The sequence below is a fragment of the Bactrocera tryoni genome, chromosome 2, assembly GCF_016617805.1.
Source record: "Bactrocera tryoni isolate S06 chromosome 2, CSIRO_BtryS06_freeze2, whole genome shotgun sequence".
NCBI classification, from domain to species: Eukaryota; Metazoa; Arthropoda; class Insecta; order Diptera; family Tephritidae; genus Bactrocera; species Bactrocera tryoni.
The window spans coordinates 11,726,945-11,747,129 of NC_052500.1; the positions used below are offsets into that span (position 1 = coordinate 11,726,945).

At 37.6% G+C, this 20,185-nt stretch overlaps 1 protein-coding gene across 1 annotated transcript in view; it reads right to left on the minus strand.

Moving 5' to 3' along the window:
* Positions 1-20,185, minus strand: part of LOC120768631 — a 65,079-nt gene that overhangs the window by 20,284 nt on the left and 24,610 nt on the right. Inside the window, exon 2 of the mRNA XM_040095396.1 lies at positions 15,470-15,636. Coding sequence (XP_039951330.1) covers positions 15,470-15,636 — 167 coding nt within the window. The remainder of the gene's footprint in view (positions 1-15,469; positions 15,637-20,185) is intronic.

Sequence of the window (20,185 nt, forward strand, 5' to 3'; positions counted from 1 at the left end):
GAGTCTGCGTTTGTGTGTGTATTCTTTTGGGTTTATTGCTGTGTTAAACCGCATATTTTGGCTTCGCACACTTAATCAAGTGATTTGCATGAATTATTGAGCTCATGAAATACTCCACTTTAATTATCCTTAAACCGTGTATTATAAATTATTTACACCGAATGGAATATTTATGCGGTTTTAAGTGCTGAGGGCGAGAGAAAAGTATATTTTTACTCTTCTATGCCAGAAGGAAAAAAATAATTGGCAGAAAATGTTTGCAGCTAACATTTGTAGCATGCGATATTATGCTTTGAAATTGTTGAGTAAATCTGAAGTATTAAAATTATAAGAATGACTAACGACTATTAATTATATGAATGGCGAAAAAAGGATAAAATACCGAAATTCGGAGTTAGTGGCCTCAATTTTAAGAGCGCTACGTCCAATTTATGGTCGTCATAATCGGCCTGTCAGATCAACCATTGAGCGCATAGTGGAAAAATTTGTCCACTGGCACAGTAGCACAGTACAAAAAGTTCCCGTGCCAGTGAGACAAAGAAGTGCCCGTAGTGTCAAGAATATTCCTGCATCAATTGAGGAAGACCCACATCAGTCTCTCACACGTCGTTCTCATGTGTTGCGAGTTTTTGTGACGTCGTGGTCTAATTTTGCGAATAGATCTTGACCTACATCCTTACAGGACCAAATTGACGCAAGAAGCCGCTTTACCGCCAGAATCGTCGTATGTTCGCGAATTGGGCAGAGCAACAACTTGAAAAAGATACGGATTTTCATCGAAAAATCACCTTCAGCGATGAGACGCATTTCTGGCTGAATGGCTTTGTCAATAAGCAAAACATGCGCCATTGGTCAGGAAATAATCTACACGTACTCCATGATTTTGGTGCAATTTATCGGCCGGCGGTGTCATTGGGTCGTATTTCTTCCGTTATGATCAAGACCGTCACGTTATCCTTAACTGTGAATGCGAATATCTACCGCTCAATGATATATAACAGTATACCGTATATTTTTGGGTCGGATGATATGGGCAGTATCTGGTTCTAACAGGACCGCGCCAGAAGCCACACAACGAGTATCACAATCAATTTATTTAAAAACAACTTTGGGCGATTTGTGCCTAAAAACCTTCGAAAATTGGGTTCAGCGTGTAGACTTCTGCAAGCGTGCCTGTGGCGGCGATGCGTGGTGGCCATGCGAGTACTTTTACAGGAATAAAGAATTTCATAGACATCCCGAACAGTTTTATAGCGCACTTATTGAAAAACCCGTTATATGCTATAGAGATCCGTTCTGAGTAATTTGTTCAGATAACATATCGTTGCCTTAAATAATATTTCATGTCAAATTTCGTGAAGATATCTTACCAAGTAAAAAAATTTCCCCCACAAAGACTTGATTTTGATGAATCTGTTTGTATGACAACTATATGATCTATTGATCTGATATCAGAAGTTTTGGCAAATAAGAAGCTTTTAGGAGAGGAAAGGACGTTTTCGTAATTGCGGTGCGATATCTCAAACATGAATGAACTATAAATTAAAGACGCAAGATAAGCTAGAAATACAACTTTGCTTCCGCCGTTTTAAAATAGATGCCTCTAGGGTCAAGCACTGGTCGATTAAATCGATTAAATCGTTTTATATCGATCTTGGACATTTGTGTCAACACTAACCAACAAAATATTTGTAGAGATATGTTTGCATCCAAAATTTATTCTCAACTAAAAATGTCACTTTTTGAGCCGAATTTTCGACATTTGCGGGAAGTTTTGCTTTTCTTCTTTAATTCCAAGAAAAGTGCGGCTGAGGCTCATCGAATGCTTTCGGATACGTACGGTGACGCTGTCCCTCGTGAAAGAACATTTTGCGAATGGTTTTAACGTTTTAAGAATGGTGATTTTGAAGTCGAAGACCGGCATGGTGGTGGAAGGGAGAAGATTTTCGAAGATGCTGAATTGGAAGCATTATTTGACCAAGATGCGTTTCAAACCCAAGAGGAATTGGCCGAATCGTTACAAGAGACACAGCAAGTCGTATCAAAATGCCTCAAAGCCATGGGGATGATTCAGAAACAAGGAAACTGGGTATCTTACGACTTGAAACCAAGGGATATCGAACGGCGCTTCTTTGCATGTGAACAGCTGCTCCAAAGGCACAACCGAAAGGGATTTTTACATCGCATTATAACTGGCGTCGAAGAAGAAAGTCATGGGGAAAGCCTGGACATGCCTCCAAGGCGACGGCAAAATCGAACAATCACGGCGCCAAGGTCATGCTCTGCATTTGGTGGGACCAGCTGGCGGTGATATATTATGAGCTGCTAAAGCCAAGTGAAACCATCACAGGAGATCGATACTGAGTGCAATTGATGTGATTGAGCCGAGCACTAAAAGAAAAACGGCCACAGTACGAGGAAATTAGTACACGAAAAAGTCATTCTCCAGCATGACAATGCTCGGCCTCACGTCGCAAAGGTGGTCAAAAATATTTGGAGACGCGGAAATGGGAGATCCTACCCCACCCGCCGTATTCTCCAGACGTTGCTCCATCTGACTACAACGATGGCACACGGTCTAGCTAACGAGCACTACACTTCTTATGAAGAAGTCAAAAATTGGATTGATACTTGGATCGACTCGAAAGACTGCCAGAAATGTGGTCAGAAGAAGTAGCTAGCGACTGCCAATATTTTGAATAACATTTTTGTAACCGTTTTTATACAATAAAGCCTTAAATTTACAAAAAAAACGGGGGAAGCAAAGTTATAGACCAATATGTATAGTCGACTAAAGGAGCGAGAGAGTATTTTTTATATAATAATATTTATCGCTCAATCAACCAAATTTCGAAATACTATAAGCAAATCTAGTCTATCATCAGCTATAAAACTGCCTACCATGAAAGTTATAATCAGACTGGCTAATTCACCTCACCACTGATAGAGCACTGGAATCATGCCATAGCTCACATACAAACATTTTGAAGTACAAAATTTAATCAGAAAATTTTTACTTAATAAATTACGAAAATTAATATTTAAGCGATAAAACACACAAGTAAGCAAAGATAAGCAAAGGTAATTTACTTTCAAGTACAATATTAGGCTCATAGACCCACTCTGTTATTGTTGTTGTTGCTTCGACATGTCTAGTCACGATGATGAGAACACTCACCCATACACATATGGAAGGATTAAGGATATGTGAAGGACAAATGGCAGTATAAAGCAAATGAGCTAAGGTAATACACTGCGTCTATGCTCTAGCCCAATTCCAATTAAGAAATAACTAATTTACCTGTGAAACGCATAAAATGAAATATGCTGCGCTTGAGCGTGTATAACTCATATCAAAGATGCATAAATATACGGTTAAGTGTATAGTTGTTGTGTCATGCTATTATGAGCTTGCTAGTATGAGATATACACACACGTACACACAAATATGTATGTACTGTGATGGCAATATGTTAATGAAATTAAAATCGCTAGCATTACAACTTAGCTAAGCTGCACTCACAGCTCTGTAAATGAGTACCAACACAAACGTACATGTATGTATGGTTGTCATGTGTGTGTCCATAGTCTAGTGAAAAAAGAACGCAGACAACCAAATGACAGCGAACTTGAGATAATTGAAGCGAAGTTTGTGTTTATGATGGCACAAAAGTATAAACAAAGCGAATTTTAGGTACACACGACAACAACAAAGATAATAAGTTGCGACTTTCGACAGTCTCAGCTAGCTTGCATATGGATATGGTAGCAATTGCGTATGTGTGTGTGTGCATTGTTGTAAATTTCTCAGTCTCATATGGGCCTTTGGCATTAATATTCAACATAAAACACTGCAATGCGCCAGCTTCACACCACACCCCGCTCGCTTGCTCACTTGCCACTCGCATCTTGTGCTTCGCTAGTTTGTGCTGGCTGCGAAGAAAGGTCTGGTAAAAATCACATATTTATGAGTAACGCTCACAGTGAGCCGACAAATGGCGGAAATTTTTATTTTTTTTTTGTCGTTCTCAAGTGAAAATATATCGAAGTCGTGTACCTTTCAAGCAGCCGCATGGCCAGCAAACACGCACACAAGCAGTTGCCGTTATTCGATAGTCTGAAGTGTGCGTATTTAACAATAAATATGGCAAATGCACACACGAGCTGGCAGGAATTGTCCCAAAAAGTACGTATTGTGAAGACGTTTGTAGAAGAAAGTTTGTATGTATATGTGTATAGTTAGTTACCTATATATGCGCTTGCATACAATGTGATTATGTGAAGCAGAAAGCATTGAGTGTGAAAAGTTTCTTTTGCTTGGACTATTTTTTAGTTTTGCAGTGGTATGTCTGTAGATGTAAGTTTGTGCGTAGTAGCGTGCTTAAATAATCCTGGTAAAAGTGTTCAGTTAACGCACTTTTGAGTATATATTGCTATATACAACGAGTGAATGCAATGGGTAGTACGAAAGAAGGGAAGTAAAATTTTTAAGCACGCATGTATGATTTCTCAAAGCCAACGTGTTCATTGTTGGCGTAAAACGATATACATATGTCTATATATACATACTATATAGATAGATGTGGATTGGTACAAATATAATATGATTCCTTAAATATAATCTTTATAAAATTTCGTGAAGATAACTTGTCAAATAAAAAATTTTCTGTGCAACATTTGTCGGTTTCGAAAAATGAGCAGTTCATTTGGGAGAATAAGACTTTCAGGCCGATATTCAAAAACTTAATTAAGTCAGGAGTAAGACAAAGAGATGCGCTATCACTCACTGTATTCAACATAAAGCTTTGCTGTGCCATTGAGTAAATAAGTGGCAAAGAGGAACTGAACACATGTTAAGTAGAACTACGCAAATACTCACATACGCAGCCATACCCAGTCCAAAATCTTTCGCTGATAAAATCAATGAAGACAAAACGAATATGACGATGTCCAAAGCAAAGAGCACCAAGAGAGAAAAAGTGACCCACACGCATTTGAAACTGTGAAATCCTTCACCTGGGTTGCAAACTGTGTGGCGAAGATTCAACAAACCTGAGTATCGAGCATAGCATACAAGCCGCCAAAAAGATCAAACGCGTCCCTAATGAAACTCTTCAAATCAAAGCTAATCAATAGGCAATGTAAACTGGCCTTATATATAGTAAAACCATTATTATACCAGTTTTTTCCTACGGAACAGAAACATGGACTCTGCTAAAAAAGGACAAAACCAAACTGCAAGTCTTTGAAAGAAAGATCCTAAGAAAAATATTTGGACCAATAAGAGATAATGGCGGAGGCTTATAAGGTAGAATAATGCGCTGGATCATTTTGTAATTGGTGAAAATATTATACGCTTTATTAATGCAAACAAAGAACTAGCTGAGGCTGAGCTCAGGCTACTACCGGGGTCAGAGCTGGGGGATAATGGAAGGCCTACGCTAAATAGGTTAGTTGCCAATATGACCAAGAGCTGCAGGAGAGGAGAGCTTGACTCAAAACGCCTCATCCGCCCAATGCCGCCTTTAAATAAACGTCCACGACCCCACCGTGGTTGTGCCGAAGGAGAACTTACGCCCATCAGAATTGAGACTAGTAAGATTCTGATTATGGAGTACTGGAAACCCGAAACGAATCAGTTTGACAAAGGGCTGGTGAGGGCAGTATTCTGACACCTCAGTAGATAAGAGAGATATCTTACCGAAATGGCTGGCAGGCTAATACTGTTCTCACCTCCGTCTCGTTACAAGTTCGTTTGAGACGACCTCCTGACTCGTGCCCGAATTTGGCTCTTAACAAAAGCTCCCATAAGAACTTGCGTCAACTTTCCCTCCCTGCGTGCCTAGATAACCATGGGGCTAATAAAGAGAGCTGCAATGTGCAGAGATAGCGGCTTGAAGCGGAGTCTCACTAGAAAAAACCGATACACCGCGACAACAAAAAAAAACAGAAAGTACAACAAAACAAGGATGGTCAAGACGAGGAATACGGGACGGTCTTCCGGAGAAACAGTGGGATACTTAGATACCCCATACTCACCGCCACTCCAAAATAACCAGACAAAACTGGAGAGAAGACAGCCTCAAAGGAAATTTTGACCACACCAGTACCAGCGGCTAAGCAAGGAGAAGGGAAGAGCACGCCAGTTGCCACTAAAGAAGGACCTCAGAACTCGTCGATGAGACGAACAGAAGAAGAATCCCTAGAAAAATGCAAGGGCGTCATGCAAAAAAATGAAAATAGAGATGGCAAAACAAAAGAAGAACGTCAGCATGGACGTCAAGAACGGAACGGCACAGCTAGACGAACTCTGCGACGTCATCAAGAGTTACCGCAGAAACTGGCTCACTGCAGAAAATGAGAAAAGGCGGAGACATCTAAGCAGATGCATTATGACCCCCGAGTCAATAACCTCGAAACGGCGTGCGACATGCCCTGTGGAGCCCAGTGCGACCACGAAATGAAAACGACGGCCATGTGGCAAAAAGTTTTGCTTAAAAATGCAAGGAAGACCCGCGCAAGCGAAGGAACTGTGGAGGAAGCACATAAAAACTAAAAAGAGAGGCAACAAGTTAATAAGATGGCTGCAAGTCAGATAACAAATAAGAGGCCCAAACGACCGAGGTCTGATGTCTCGTCCTACTCTTTCAACTACAAAAAAAATGCAATGTGATGCCTAAAAATCTTGAAACCATTTCAAAGCCCATCCGAATCTATTCAAGTAATCTATGTTAGATAGCCAGTTTTACATGAAATGCATTGGGAAAAGTATAAGAAACTTAATTCATAGAAGTAAAAATTTATTCTTTTAAAGACCTATAGTAAAAGAGAGAACTAAAGCTTATAACTTTTTTTTAATGAAAATAGATTTTTTGCATGTTATTTATAAGAGAAATTTTGAATACAAACCGTCACTTTTTAAACCTCAGCTAAAATTTTTCCTAACCTTCCTTTCTATTTATTTTATCACATAAATTGAAAAGTCCTTAGTATAAAAGTGGTATACTACTAATTTACTTTAAAGTTTTATCAACTTCAATGGACTTGCATTTGCCGCAGTTCAATTTAAATTTCTAAAATGCTTTGATTTAGAAATTCCTTTACTTTACTTGGACGTCTTAAAAAGTTCGCAACTTAAACATCGACATATCTTCATTGCGTTCACCACACTCGCTACTGGTTGCTGTGCGCTTGCAACGAATCACCATCGTCTTGGTGACTTTCACCACTTTCTCTTGTTGCTATTGAACTTGTCGGTCGCCTTGAAAGTTTTCCGGTTAGTTAGCGTTTTGCCTTCATGTCTCTTTTCGCATTTTTTTTATATCAAACTATTTTGCCACTTGCAACCCCAAGCAAGCGCCAATCTTGCTGCCGCATAACATACATACATTATATGGTTTCTCGAGCGCAAAAAGAGTAATCTCTGACAATGTCATTGCTGCGGTGCCACATTGGTTGCTGCAAACTTTTGCGGAATCTATGCCAACGTATTGCGTCGCATTGCAACGCATTGGTGCTATTTTGTGGCAGCAACTTTAGCTTCGCGCCAAATGCATGCCAAACTGGCTTTGATAAATTAAGTTGGTAATTAAGTAGATAAATTTGGTTGAGCGGCTGGATTGAGTAGCACGCTGCAGTTTGGCAACCAGTCAAAAGAAGGAAGTATAAAATCTAAATGCATTACGGTTTTTTTCGGGAAAAGTTGAGAGAAAAACTGCATTCATTTTCATTTTATTTACTTTTTGTATCCAAAAATTTATTACTGCATTAAAGGGTAATTTAATTGAAGTCGACAAGTCATGTAGATGGAAATTATGACCGACTGGGGTAGCAGCATAGCATATTTATGGCATCTTGTGATTGTTATAGATATAAAAAGAGGAATAATGCCACGCAAGCCACCAATGAAACTTGTGAAGTTTACGGAGACGATGCTTTTATCACTTCGGGTAGCACAACAATGGTTCGCTCGCTTCCGTTCTGGAAATTTCGACGAGAAAAATGCACTATCGTTGAAAAAGTTGGTGAAATTATGGAAAAAGTTGACCAGGATGGTCACATAAGCACCCATGATATCGCTAAGGAACTTAACATTCATCATCAAACGGTTTTGAAACATTTAAAAAAGGCTGGCTACAAAAAGAAGTTCAATGTCTGGGTACCACATGAATTGTCAAAAATTTAATGGACCGCATTAACCTCTGCGATTCTTTGCTGAAACGAAATGAAATTGAAACACATCTGAAGCGAATGGTAACAGGAGACGAAAAGCGGATCAAATACGACAATAATGTGCGAAAAGCATCATGGTCCAAGCGTGGTGAAGCTCAACAAACGGTCGCAAAGCCGAGATTGCCGCTTCAAAAGATTAAGTTGAGTGTTTGTTGGGATTGGAAAGGAATCATCCACTATGAGCTGTTTCAGCCTGGTCGAACGATTGATTCTACGTTTTACTATCAACAACTGATGAGATTGAAGCAAGTAATCGAAACAAAGGCCAGAACTGATCAACAGAAAGGGCTTCGTCTTCCATCAAGACAACGCTAGACCATTCACATCTTTGATGACTCGGCAAAAACTGGGAGAACTTGGCTGGGTGTTGATGCATCCATTACAGCCCTGACCTTGTACCATCGGACTGCCATTTGTTTCGTTCAATGTAGAACTCCTTTAATGGAGTAAAGTTGGCTTCAAGAGAAGCCTGTGAAAATTACTTGTCGCAGTTTTTCGCCGAGAAACCAGAAAAGTTTTACACTGATGGAATAATGTTTTTAGCGGAAAAAGTGGTCGACCAGAGTTGGTTCATTAAAGTTCCTTATAAATATACAAAAATAGGTTAAAGTTTAATTATAAATACGAAAAGACTTTTTCGACTACCCAAATACTAGAGGATCCGGCCACGCCTTGCTGTGGTATACATTTTATACTATAATTCATATAATAAGTACAGTGAAAAGTTTATTTATAAATCAAGGCGATTGACGGTATAAGAATCCAAGAGGTTGGACAAAATTACGAATTTAAGGCTGCTTTCACAATGTCTGGTTACCAACTTTTCTGTCCAGTTAATAGAGTTGTCTGCTTAATAGATTGTACTTAATAAACATTAATAATGCTTGCATGCATGGTTAATGGAGATGTCCGCTTTATAGGTCGTCCATTTAAAAGAGCTTTCACTGTTTTCATTATTTATGAATTGGTTTAACTATCCTATCTTCTAAGTTGGTTCGAACTGGACACAGTGTGCTCAATTTTACTAAAATCGGTTCAGTAGTTTAGGAGGCCATCACGGACAAACAACGTGAGACGTACTTTTTATATTTAAAGGTGTGATATATTTTCGAGAATATGAAGATATTCATTTTCAGAATTGAAATTTTAGCAGAGGCAGCAGCGTCATTTTTTAGTTGCAATTTGTTTTCTGATCACAAAATATTAAATCATCGGTTATTTGACGTGACATTGAGGCATTTATGAGTTATTTTGAAGCATGCACTCTGTTTATCTCTATATAACTATCTATCACTTTCCCTCTTATAATAACTTTGTCTATTCATTTATGATCAGAGAATAATAATTTATTTGTTTTCTAACGACATCTATCTCTCTTCCTCTCTCGCCGTCTCGTTTTCTATCTCTTAATTAGTCTTCCGCGATAACTTTCGTTCTTTGCGTATTTCTAGTTCTGTATATACATATGTATATGTATATACATATCTCTATTCTTATCTTTCTCCCTATCTATTTATTCCTGTCTTGCGCTTAACGTGACTATTTCAATTTGTAACGAGATTTATCTCTTTTTCTCTCTTAATATTTCTCTTTGTTTGTCTCTAACTCTCTGACTCTCTCTCTCTCTCTGTAGATCTACATTTCGAACCTCCTCTCTATGTATCGATTGGTATCTTTCTCTCAGCGGAAATATTTAATTTATTTAAATCACACATTTATGTTTGTTTATCTAAAACGCTTGTTTTAACACTGCGACCAAAGCCGGTGTGAAAAACTGTATATGATTTATTGCCAAATTTTATCCTTTTTTATCAGAGAATAATTTCCAGGAAAAATATTATTAAAATAACTAACAGAATTTGTCTAGAAAAAACTATAAATTTGTTGAATTTTTTATTTGAAAATCATACTCCCCAATCCTATATTTCATAAATATTTCCAATCGTAGAAATTAAAAACGAATCTAAAATGCGCAGCCGACAAACAATGATTGATTGCAAGTTAGCGCCAACAAGAAAAAGAAGATATCAGCCGTACGTGTATTGGAAAAAATTAAAAATAATTGAATAGAAATCCAACGTTTTTAACTCTTTCGTGTCAGTGTCATGTCAGTGATGGCGCAAAATTCAATATTTATACATAAAACGTGCGTTAAGAGACAGTTAGGCACACACACACACACGCAGCACTCCAAAAACAAATACGCCGCGCATAAAAAGTGGGGATACTGGGAATATCCGGCGTAAATATAAACTGTGCATACCTGATACTCGTAGCAGCAATATTTGGCGCATTAAAATGTATATATGTATGCTAGTGTACTTGTGTATGTATATGTATGCCGTGCTGTTGACAAAAAATCGCATTGAAATCAGCGAGACTACGAAAATAAATAAATAAACTTCGTCAATTCGAGCATCATTCATTTCCTGTTGACAAACACTGCCAAAGTATGAACAGGCAACTTGCCTGCGTGTGTGTGTATGTGTATGCGCTCGCATATTTGTTCACATATACAATGCATTTATGAGCAATTTATTGTTGTTGGAAAATGATAAATCACATTGAAAGTTGAGTGTGTCAGCTGGGTGCGGAATAAAGGATGGCATATGAAGTGGAAAAACTTGCTACTCACAAACACACACATCTATACACATATATTCATATATGGCTGTAAGTAATGCTTGTAGCACTTGCGTTCGGGATTTTCTTGTCACTGTGGCTGAGATTTTATATTAAAACGATTCGAAGTATCGGCAGTCAAATCGAGGACAGAGGAAGTTAAGTGCTGAAAGCGTATTTACTGAGGATACTGTCAGGCAGGAGATGGCTGCAGAAGTATTTATAAAAAATTTTTGTTGCCTTTAGCATTATTGGTAATTCAATGCGTAAAAATGTGCTTATCAGTTGTCAGCGTACACATACATACATATGTATGTATGTATGTATATTCACATATGCTATTATCATTAACGACATTGTAAGCTATATGTCTTACGAAAGTTTCCGCACTTACATACTCGTATTTTTTCATACTCTCATTTTTCATGAAATTAATGAACTTTATTCGGCATATGCGTAGATTGGGTAAAGCTGTACAGTGAAAGGAAGAGAGCAGCGCTGGTAAAATCAGGAGAAAAAATAAAGAAATTATATTAATTTGCATTTGATAATTTCAGTTTGACTGCTTGTTCGATGGGTAAGAGCTTCCATACGATTTACTTTACTATCTTACTTGATATCTGTGGTGGATCCAGAATTTCTTTCTGGTGCGCTTTTGCGATTTTTTGGTAATATTTATGTTACTTCGTAAATTCTTCTGAATTTGAATCGAAATATTTATTTTTTGGGTTTGTTATATATCATTTGATTTCATCCGATATCATATGGTGTGATACTGTAAGGCGTTATTTAATATGATGTAAATTTTTAAAATTGTTCCCTAATCTGATCTAGTAGATCAGGAGAGATTGTATGAAGTAATCTGATAACATATGATCTGGTATCATGATACATGATATTCTATTATGCGATATGTCACGATAAGATGTGAGGCGAATTTTTGTGATATGGTATGGTATGACGTGTAATGTATGAAGTGATCTGATGCGGTATGATATTATATGAAGTGATCTGATATCATGCGATATTATATTAAATGAAGTGATCTGATATCATGCGTTATTATATTACATGAAGTGATCTGAAATCATGCGATATTATATTATATGAAGTGATCTGATATCATGCAATACTATATTATATGAAGTGATCTGATATGTAGTGTTCTGATGACATGTGATATTGTATGAAGTGAGTGATTTAATATGAGATGGTTATAGGATATACTATAAAGTAATCTAATTTGTGCAAAGAGCTCTGAAAACAACTTATCATGTAACATGTGATGTGAGCTGAATTCAGGTTATATGGTATTGTACGATGTGATCTGGTATCATTTGATGCGATATTATATGAAACGATTTGTTGAGACATGAGATATGATGTGATGTAAAATCAAATAGTATTATTAAACGCTACTGATCTCATATCACATGAGAGAGTTACATGCGTTTGAAATTTTTTGATTTTATATCCAACTAGCAATGGTGGTTCGGTGAAAATATTATCATAAGGAATGAATTGACTCAATGAGTTTAATATCATTTGATCTTTCATATGATATATTTGATATGTGATGTGGTATATTAGATATGCTGGAATCCATGCAAAATGACGCAATTTCATGAATTTGTTTACTGTGCCATGTAATACATTACAAAGTGATCTCACATCACATGTTATAAAAAACTATAGATTATATGAACAAATAAATTTTATAGGAAAGTTGGAATTGATAATTATCTGCATAATTTTATTAAAGATCCACAGCTCTTTCAATCCATTAAGCGCTTTTAATCACATTTCATTGAAAGTAATTACTTCGCCGCACCGCGTGCTTATTTAAATTTCAATTTAATAATTTTATGTCCACTCAGCATGACTGTGGTTTCGAGTGCGCACTGCGCTTACATGCAAGCTTTCCGCGCGGTCTTCTCCATGCTTTATGCAGAATTAATGCCACTTCTAGCAGATACTATAAGTACGGAGGGCGAGCTCTGCTTTCCTCCCGCTTTGGGCTCATGCATATTAATTATTAAATTCAATCAGCTGTACGAGTATGTATTTCATGAGCGTTGCTGCGTGGAGGTGTTGATTAAAACGTGATTTAATAATGGCGGCGCGTTGCCAGCGCTTAAAGTGAAAACTCAATGCACAAATACAATTATTCATGCGTACAACTTGCATGGAATATTATTGACGCGGAAAGTTTAATCAAAATTCTGCACTGCAGTAATGCAGGGAAATTAATGAATTGATAGCAGGAAGTATACGAGTATTTAAAGCTTAATGCAACTGCAAAACATATGAGCTGCGATTTATTAACGCTCAGCTTAAAATCAAAAATTTTTATGTGTTGATTAGTATGATTGGGGCTGTTCAATTTTGTGGAGAGTAAGTTAGTTGATATAGTTGTTTTTATAGAAGAATGCCAAAGCATACACTTAGGCGTGCTATAATAGGATGCGTAAAAGTTGGCTGGACATTTAAGGCATCATCAAAAAAAGGAAATAAAAATGGGTTCTTTTTGTACACAGAATTATATTCACAAGCAGCTCCGCGTGAGTATTCAGAAAAGCATTCATTTCGTTAAACTACTGTACTACTTTGATCTCTTGAAGTGGCAGTGTTCGATTGCATATTATCATAACTCGCTTGACTCAACTTTTAATGTATTGCTTCAAATGGCAATCAATTAAAATGTTTTATACGTGCTTTAAAAACAAAAAATTACAATAAAATTAACCAAAAAACATAACCTCAAACCCCTTCAACTTTTCTATAAAAAAAAATCTGTTCATTCTCCGTGTGTGTACGTGAGTTTATGTTAAAAAGTGTTGGAAAATTTTTAATTGCTGATATTTCAAACCCCAAACCACAAAAAAAATTCTCAAACTTTCGCATATTGATTACATGTTTGCTACAACGGTCAACTTGGTTATGTAATTACATGTAGATTACGGGAAATAAGTGGAAAAAAATGCTTGATGGTTTAAACTTTTGATGTCAAGCAGAAATATTAAATGAAAAATAGCTATGCTTAAGCATTTGAGTGTGTACGCAAGTGTATTGCAGCTGTGTAATACTTCGAATTATTTGAGTTGCAAGGAGTATAACACCTTTTAAGGGATTAAATTTCAAGTACTGTTTATTTGATGGTTATCCGGACACAACTTTATTATGGCAATTAGGTATGAATATTTTTGATGCAGGCAACCGAAACAAACCGTTACCCATATTATTATAGAATTGGAGGACAACAAAGAAATCAATACCGTTGCAAAGGAAAGGGGGACCGAAAGCAGCAACCAGCATACTTAGATAACGAGAACAGAAATGAAAGAGTAATTTTGATAATATTGATGATTTTAAAGTGATTAAATCAGAGATGAAAAAAATGCAGTGAAGAGAAAAAAATGTGAAAAGTTCCCAAACCGTTACAATTTTAATCCCAAAATACTATCCCGAAATTGCAGCATTGACATTGGCCGCTTACTTGAGAAATATCTACAAGTTCCTAATCATTATAATTTTAATCCCAAAATTAAATCCCGAAATTTCGGGACTGGTGATACTTAAATATTTACAACTCGAAATTCCTTTTCGGGACTATTTTTTTTTTTGATTGAAGACATAATATTAATTCGAATTTGAAATAATATTTTCGGGATTATAATTTTAAACTGGTGATCGTTGAGTAATTCCAACTCGAAATGCCCAATCGGGATTATCGCTTTGGAAAAGTGGTACTGGAGCATTTCCAAATTTAAAGTATTTTCGGGAGGTAGTGATTAACTACATATTTGCGACTCGACAGGCTTCTTTCGCAATTATTACTTAGGCCCAATGATACAGTAATGTTTCGAACCCGAAAGCATATTTTGGAAATTATTATTTTAATTTAGTGACACTAGACGATTTCCAATTCGAAAGACTTTTTTAGTGTTTTACTTGTGGAAGGAATTTGAAACTGCAATACTTTTTTATTGAAATAGCACTCGCTTTGATGCGTGTACATGACGAGTATATGGAAAATATATATACATATGTATATGTCAATATCAATTAAATATGTACATAAAAAAATTATAAAATTTTTTTTGAGACACATAAATTTTGTTTCCAAAACTTAAATCATATCCCTGCCATTTACAAAATTTATCATAATCGAGAATAATTTTCCGAATCCCGAGATTTCGGGACTATATCAAAAATGTCGGGACCGAATATCGCGGTGTAGTACATGATAAAATTGTCATAAACACGTGGTTGGAAAATTCATCAAAATCGAGTATAATTTTCAGAATCCCGAAATTTCGGGATTACATATATAAAAAAATTTCGCGATTGCACACAATGACAGACTTAAATGATTAGAATACAGATAACGTTACCAGTGCTGTTGTATTAACTGTAAACTATAAACAGGCAACATCAGCGCCATGAATAATTCATTATGTATTTATAAAAGCAAACAAGAAATTTCATTTCAAGTTATTGCTACCATCTACCAAATCCATTGCCAATTTCCCACTTCCGCTTTTCACACAAACAAGTTGATTTACTAGATTCCCCCATCCCCTCAGAGTATTATTTTATTTTGAGCAACACTCACCTTTTCACCTGCGGTATGATTATCTGACCCGTGTGCTTGCACGCCTCCACGCAGGTTCGGCGCAATTTACGAATTTTCTCCCGCAATTCGGGGCAGTCCCTGGCTTGGCCCACATGTATTAGCATATCACGGAAGAGCGCCACTTGGCTGTTGATTTCCACAATGAGCTGCAATGAAATTGACACGAGCACAGAACAAGAAGAAGAAGAATATAAATGAGAGGTGCCAAAGCGAATGAAGAGGCATAAAGGAGTTCATGGCATATAAATAGTTAAACAAACACAAAATTGAACTCGTAAATTCCAGCATTAGGCCCAACATTAAAGTCATTTAAATATTAATTAAATTGGCTTTTGAAATTGCCTGGGCGCTGCTACCTGCTAAATTAGCATTCCAAAGTAGTAGTTTTGCTACCGAAACTACTACCAACTAAAATAAACATAACAACAACAATAATAAAAGCAACTACCACGACAACGAGCTCGACACAATCGGCTGGCGCACACAAATTGCAAATGTATTGGTGCGACCACAATGTGCCCCAGAGATGCTGGCTGTGGCCAGGACTCTCGGAATGACAAAAAAGGGTAAATGTCAACAACGGCAACAACAACACCACAACAGAAAGGCCAAGCGGTGCAAGGGTTTGGGTGGCAGCACCCAAAGGTTAGGCGCTTTTATGGCGGGCTTGTTGTTTCTGTGCCAACCGAGTGGTTTTAATATTTACATTCATTCCTTCATTCGGCCTGCAATTATTTGCGCTTAAACGACAAAAACTTAATTTCGACCTAGACAAAGAGCAAAATATATATGCGTTGTGTGCGAGTTTTTATGACAATCTCATAGCCCAGTGGGCCGTTTGTGGGCGCGGCAGAGAGAGAAACAGAGAGGAAAAAGCAATATTTGGGTTAAGTCGGCAAATTATTTGCTAATTTAATGCAGAATATATTCCGGCATGTAAATTGAAACTTTTGAGCTGGTACCGTTACAAATTTTGATTAAAATTTGAAATATTAATTTGGGAAATATTACTTTTGACTAATTAATTTGGTCTTGAGGTAATGTAGACATCAGTGCTTTTGAAATTTGTATTTTTTTAGTGTTTTTAGTGAAAAAATGTTCAGCTCTCCTCTGCTATTACATATGTATATATTTATTTCTTACATAAGTAATAACATGATAGTAGCATAGAAGATTTTTGACTCTCTATAGCCGTAGTTCAGGTAATTTAGAATCAAAGATTTTCACCCTCGAACCAACAAGAGATGGATCAGAGAACAACTCGTGCCAGTATAAAAACTCTAACGTAAAATTTTGCGGAAGGTAATGTTAAGAAATCGACTCTAACCGGAATCTCACTTGGACAGCTTATAACATCGGTACGTTTTGTTACCTAAACCGCGTATATAATAGATTGTGGGCCCTTACAAAACGACAAAACCGATCAAAAATTTTTTGAGATGACTAATGTCAGTTTTGTTTATGTTTCTTGATTCACCGAATTGACCACCGAAAGACTGGACAATGGAGAAGAGTGCATGCATATTTCCACCGCATCCTCTTTATACAACTTTGACATCTTGCGTACGTAAAGAAGTTTAGCCTTACCGCAATGTCCAGTAAGAACCCATACTACTGCAACAAGATAAACTTTGCTAGAGTAAGTGGTTCAGAAGACCTCGTTCTACTCTGGGTCAAAAAGTTGGTCGTCGACAAGAGTCTACTAAGCGTACCCGAGATACATTGGTATAGGACTAGAACCCACGATACCAACTAGGTCCCATTCCGATTTGAGCTGGGTGACGGCGCCACCTCCAGCTAATTCGTCGGCTGTGCAGTCGCCAGTAAGTACGCTATGAAAACGCACCCAATCAAGTCTAATAATAAAGTAGCTTGATGCTAATTATAGTGAAGACCCACACTCCTTGAATAGCTTTGAGCGCATGATTATCGATCTATATATCTGATGGAGAGCTCCTAATAGAAAACTCCCCCTCCTAGCTTCGATCCATATATGAAAAAGCTCGCAACGCGTTTCTTCATCTACTTCCTCCCCTTCATATATTCCTCGTCGGTAGCTGAGCAGAGAAAAAGACGTAACGTGTAGCCTCTGCTTTGTAGTGATACAAGATTTCCAGAATGCAGTTGAAGGAGGAGGGAGTTTTGGCGTGCCTCATCATATGGCTAGCATACCTGAGCCATGTAAGCTTTCTCTTAAGAATAAACCTAGGTATTCCACCAGATCTACAGCTTGAGTCCGAGGGCCTCTGAAAGAGGAGAGAGGCTCGTCCGGATTTTCGTGAAGTGCTTACGGCAAGTCGGCTCAAAATTCTAAGTCATTACAGACTTGCTTAGCTTCATATCAGATTAAATACTCATTCTTGGTGGTACCAATAACGAAATTTAGATTCACCTATGGATCAAAAAAGGTGCAACAGAAACTGTAGCTTCTACTCTAGCAATCCATATGAAGATCACTCGATACCAATTGGTTATACACTTGTATAGAAAAAGAAGTAAATGGAAATGCAAAAGAGTTGTCCTGCTTGGAAGTCTCCCAGACTGTTCCGCTTCTTAATGGATTGCCTAAAGCAATGATCTTTCGAGGAAAACCTCAAGCTTGGAACACTAGCTACAGAGAGCGTAGCGCAAAAGAACTTTGGTTAAGGGCGGGCTGACCAAAAAGCTTCTACTTTTCTCCAGATGTTAGTCGATTAGGACGGATTATCTGGCACGGCTCGCTATGTTCCAACAGCTGGCAGTATAATGTGCCCTCGCCTGTGCGATCGTGCTGTTGCGCCTCATTTTTCAACATACCAACTAACGCTTAAAGTAAATTTTCTAAGGGAAAAGTATATTTTAACCACCATTGTTTATGTTTACTGTCTAAGAAATTTCAGGATATTTTGTGATTGCTAGAATTAAGGAATCAAGATAAAATTCTTTAAGATATACACTGCTATTTCGTAGTTGAACCATCTTATCAACACACCACTACAAATTATAGTCCTTTATCGCTACAAATTAGCAATATATCTCAGCTAATTCAGAAAAGCCAGTACCGCTAATATTTCTACTTAGAGTGTCTGCATTTCAAATTTATTTCGTCTGCAATCGTTCACAATAATTGCCTACTAAAATATGAATATAAAAATTTGATTGCCAAAATAAAGCCGAGAATGTGTAATTACTTCGCGACATTGCGAGACTTTATTGCGTTGCAACATGAAACGCAACCGCCCACCGCCGGCGCACCAAGCAACACTTAATTGTCGGCAAAGGGCGGCGCGTGCGCATGCTTGTAATTACATTTTCTCGGAGTAGCAGCTAGATAAGCGTAACATTTTAATTTTTCAAGCGCTTGCCGCCGTCGCCTCCCAAAGGGTTTGCGGCCTTTGAAGAAGACACTTGTGCACGCGCACGTGGTGGCCACTGTGTATGTGTGTGTCCCCAAGTATCTATGTAAGTATCTGTCTAGATGGGTATATATGTGTGGATTTGTAGTGATATAGCATTTGCCATTTACGCACTGACATTTCCAACATTTATTACTTTCGCTTTGGAGCATTGCAAACATTTTTCATTAAGCCAATGCCGGGCGTGGAGGTCGTGTCGTGTCGCCGGGCAACTTGAGCAGTGCCGCTGTAGTCGGTAGTTTGCATAACTAAGTAACAGAGTGAGGTTAGTGATTAAGTAGCTGGCTGTTGGAGTGCTTTTGAGGTTTTAGTCCTGGTCACACACACACAAACACACCCTCGCAGCTTGCGCAGAAACGGAAATAGACTAAGAAAGCGTGTCTGCTCCTCACAAGGGAGTTGCTTTCCCCTGTTCATGAGCTGGCTAAAAGGGTAACTATTCGTGCGTTGGTTTTGCATTCAGCCGACTATCTATTAAATGGACGTTGTTGGCAAAATCGACGTGGGTGTGCGTAAATGTTGACTTATTTGATTAATAAATATGATCAAGAAAACTAATCGATATTTTATACAGTAGAATTTTTGAACTTTAAGTTATTATACTACAACGATCAAAAATGGTAATAGAACTCTATGCTCTTTTCCATTAAAAATAACTTTGATTAATTTTGAAAAAAAATTACTACGAAGATGGATCATTTAGTACCTATATAACTGATAGAACCAACAATTTGCTAGTCATTTGACGCTCAGTCGCAAAAATCATAGGAGTATAAAGTATTCGTTACACAAATTACACTATATGGTAGCTTTTTCCAGATGAAAGAGCGACTGGAGAGCCCTCGTTCGAAATACAGTATTTTTTTAAAGTACCTATTAGCCAATCCAGATTATGAAGCACTGGTTGGGTGACCAGCGTTACAGAAATAGTAAAAGATTATGAAACTAAATGGAGCAAAAAGAGCTGGCCGTGCAGAGAACACCGGGAATATTAAGTTATGTCCGATGGAGTGCTTAATATGCTCCTGCATCAGGCGCTCATAGACGTGTTTACCAGGAAAGTAACATCGAGCTGCTTGCAGAATAAAGCAATGGGGAGGTTGGAACCCGAAAGATTATGGACAGAGCGCTTGCATTAATCAGCTAAACCTAAGTAAATCAGACATCAATCTCCTAGGGTTAGATTTCAATAGTTATTTTCGGGTGAGAATTGGAGAAGAAGTTTAGTTGGAGAGGAGGACACTATCTCTATCTATACCGACGGGTCCAAAATGGACTGCGGAGTAGATTGGGTCATACT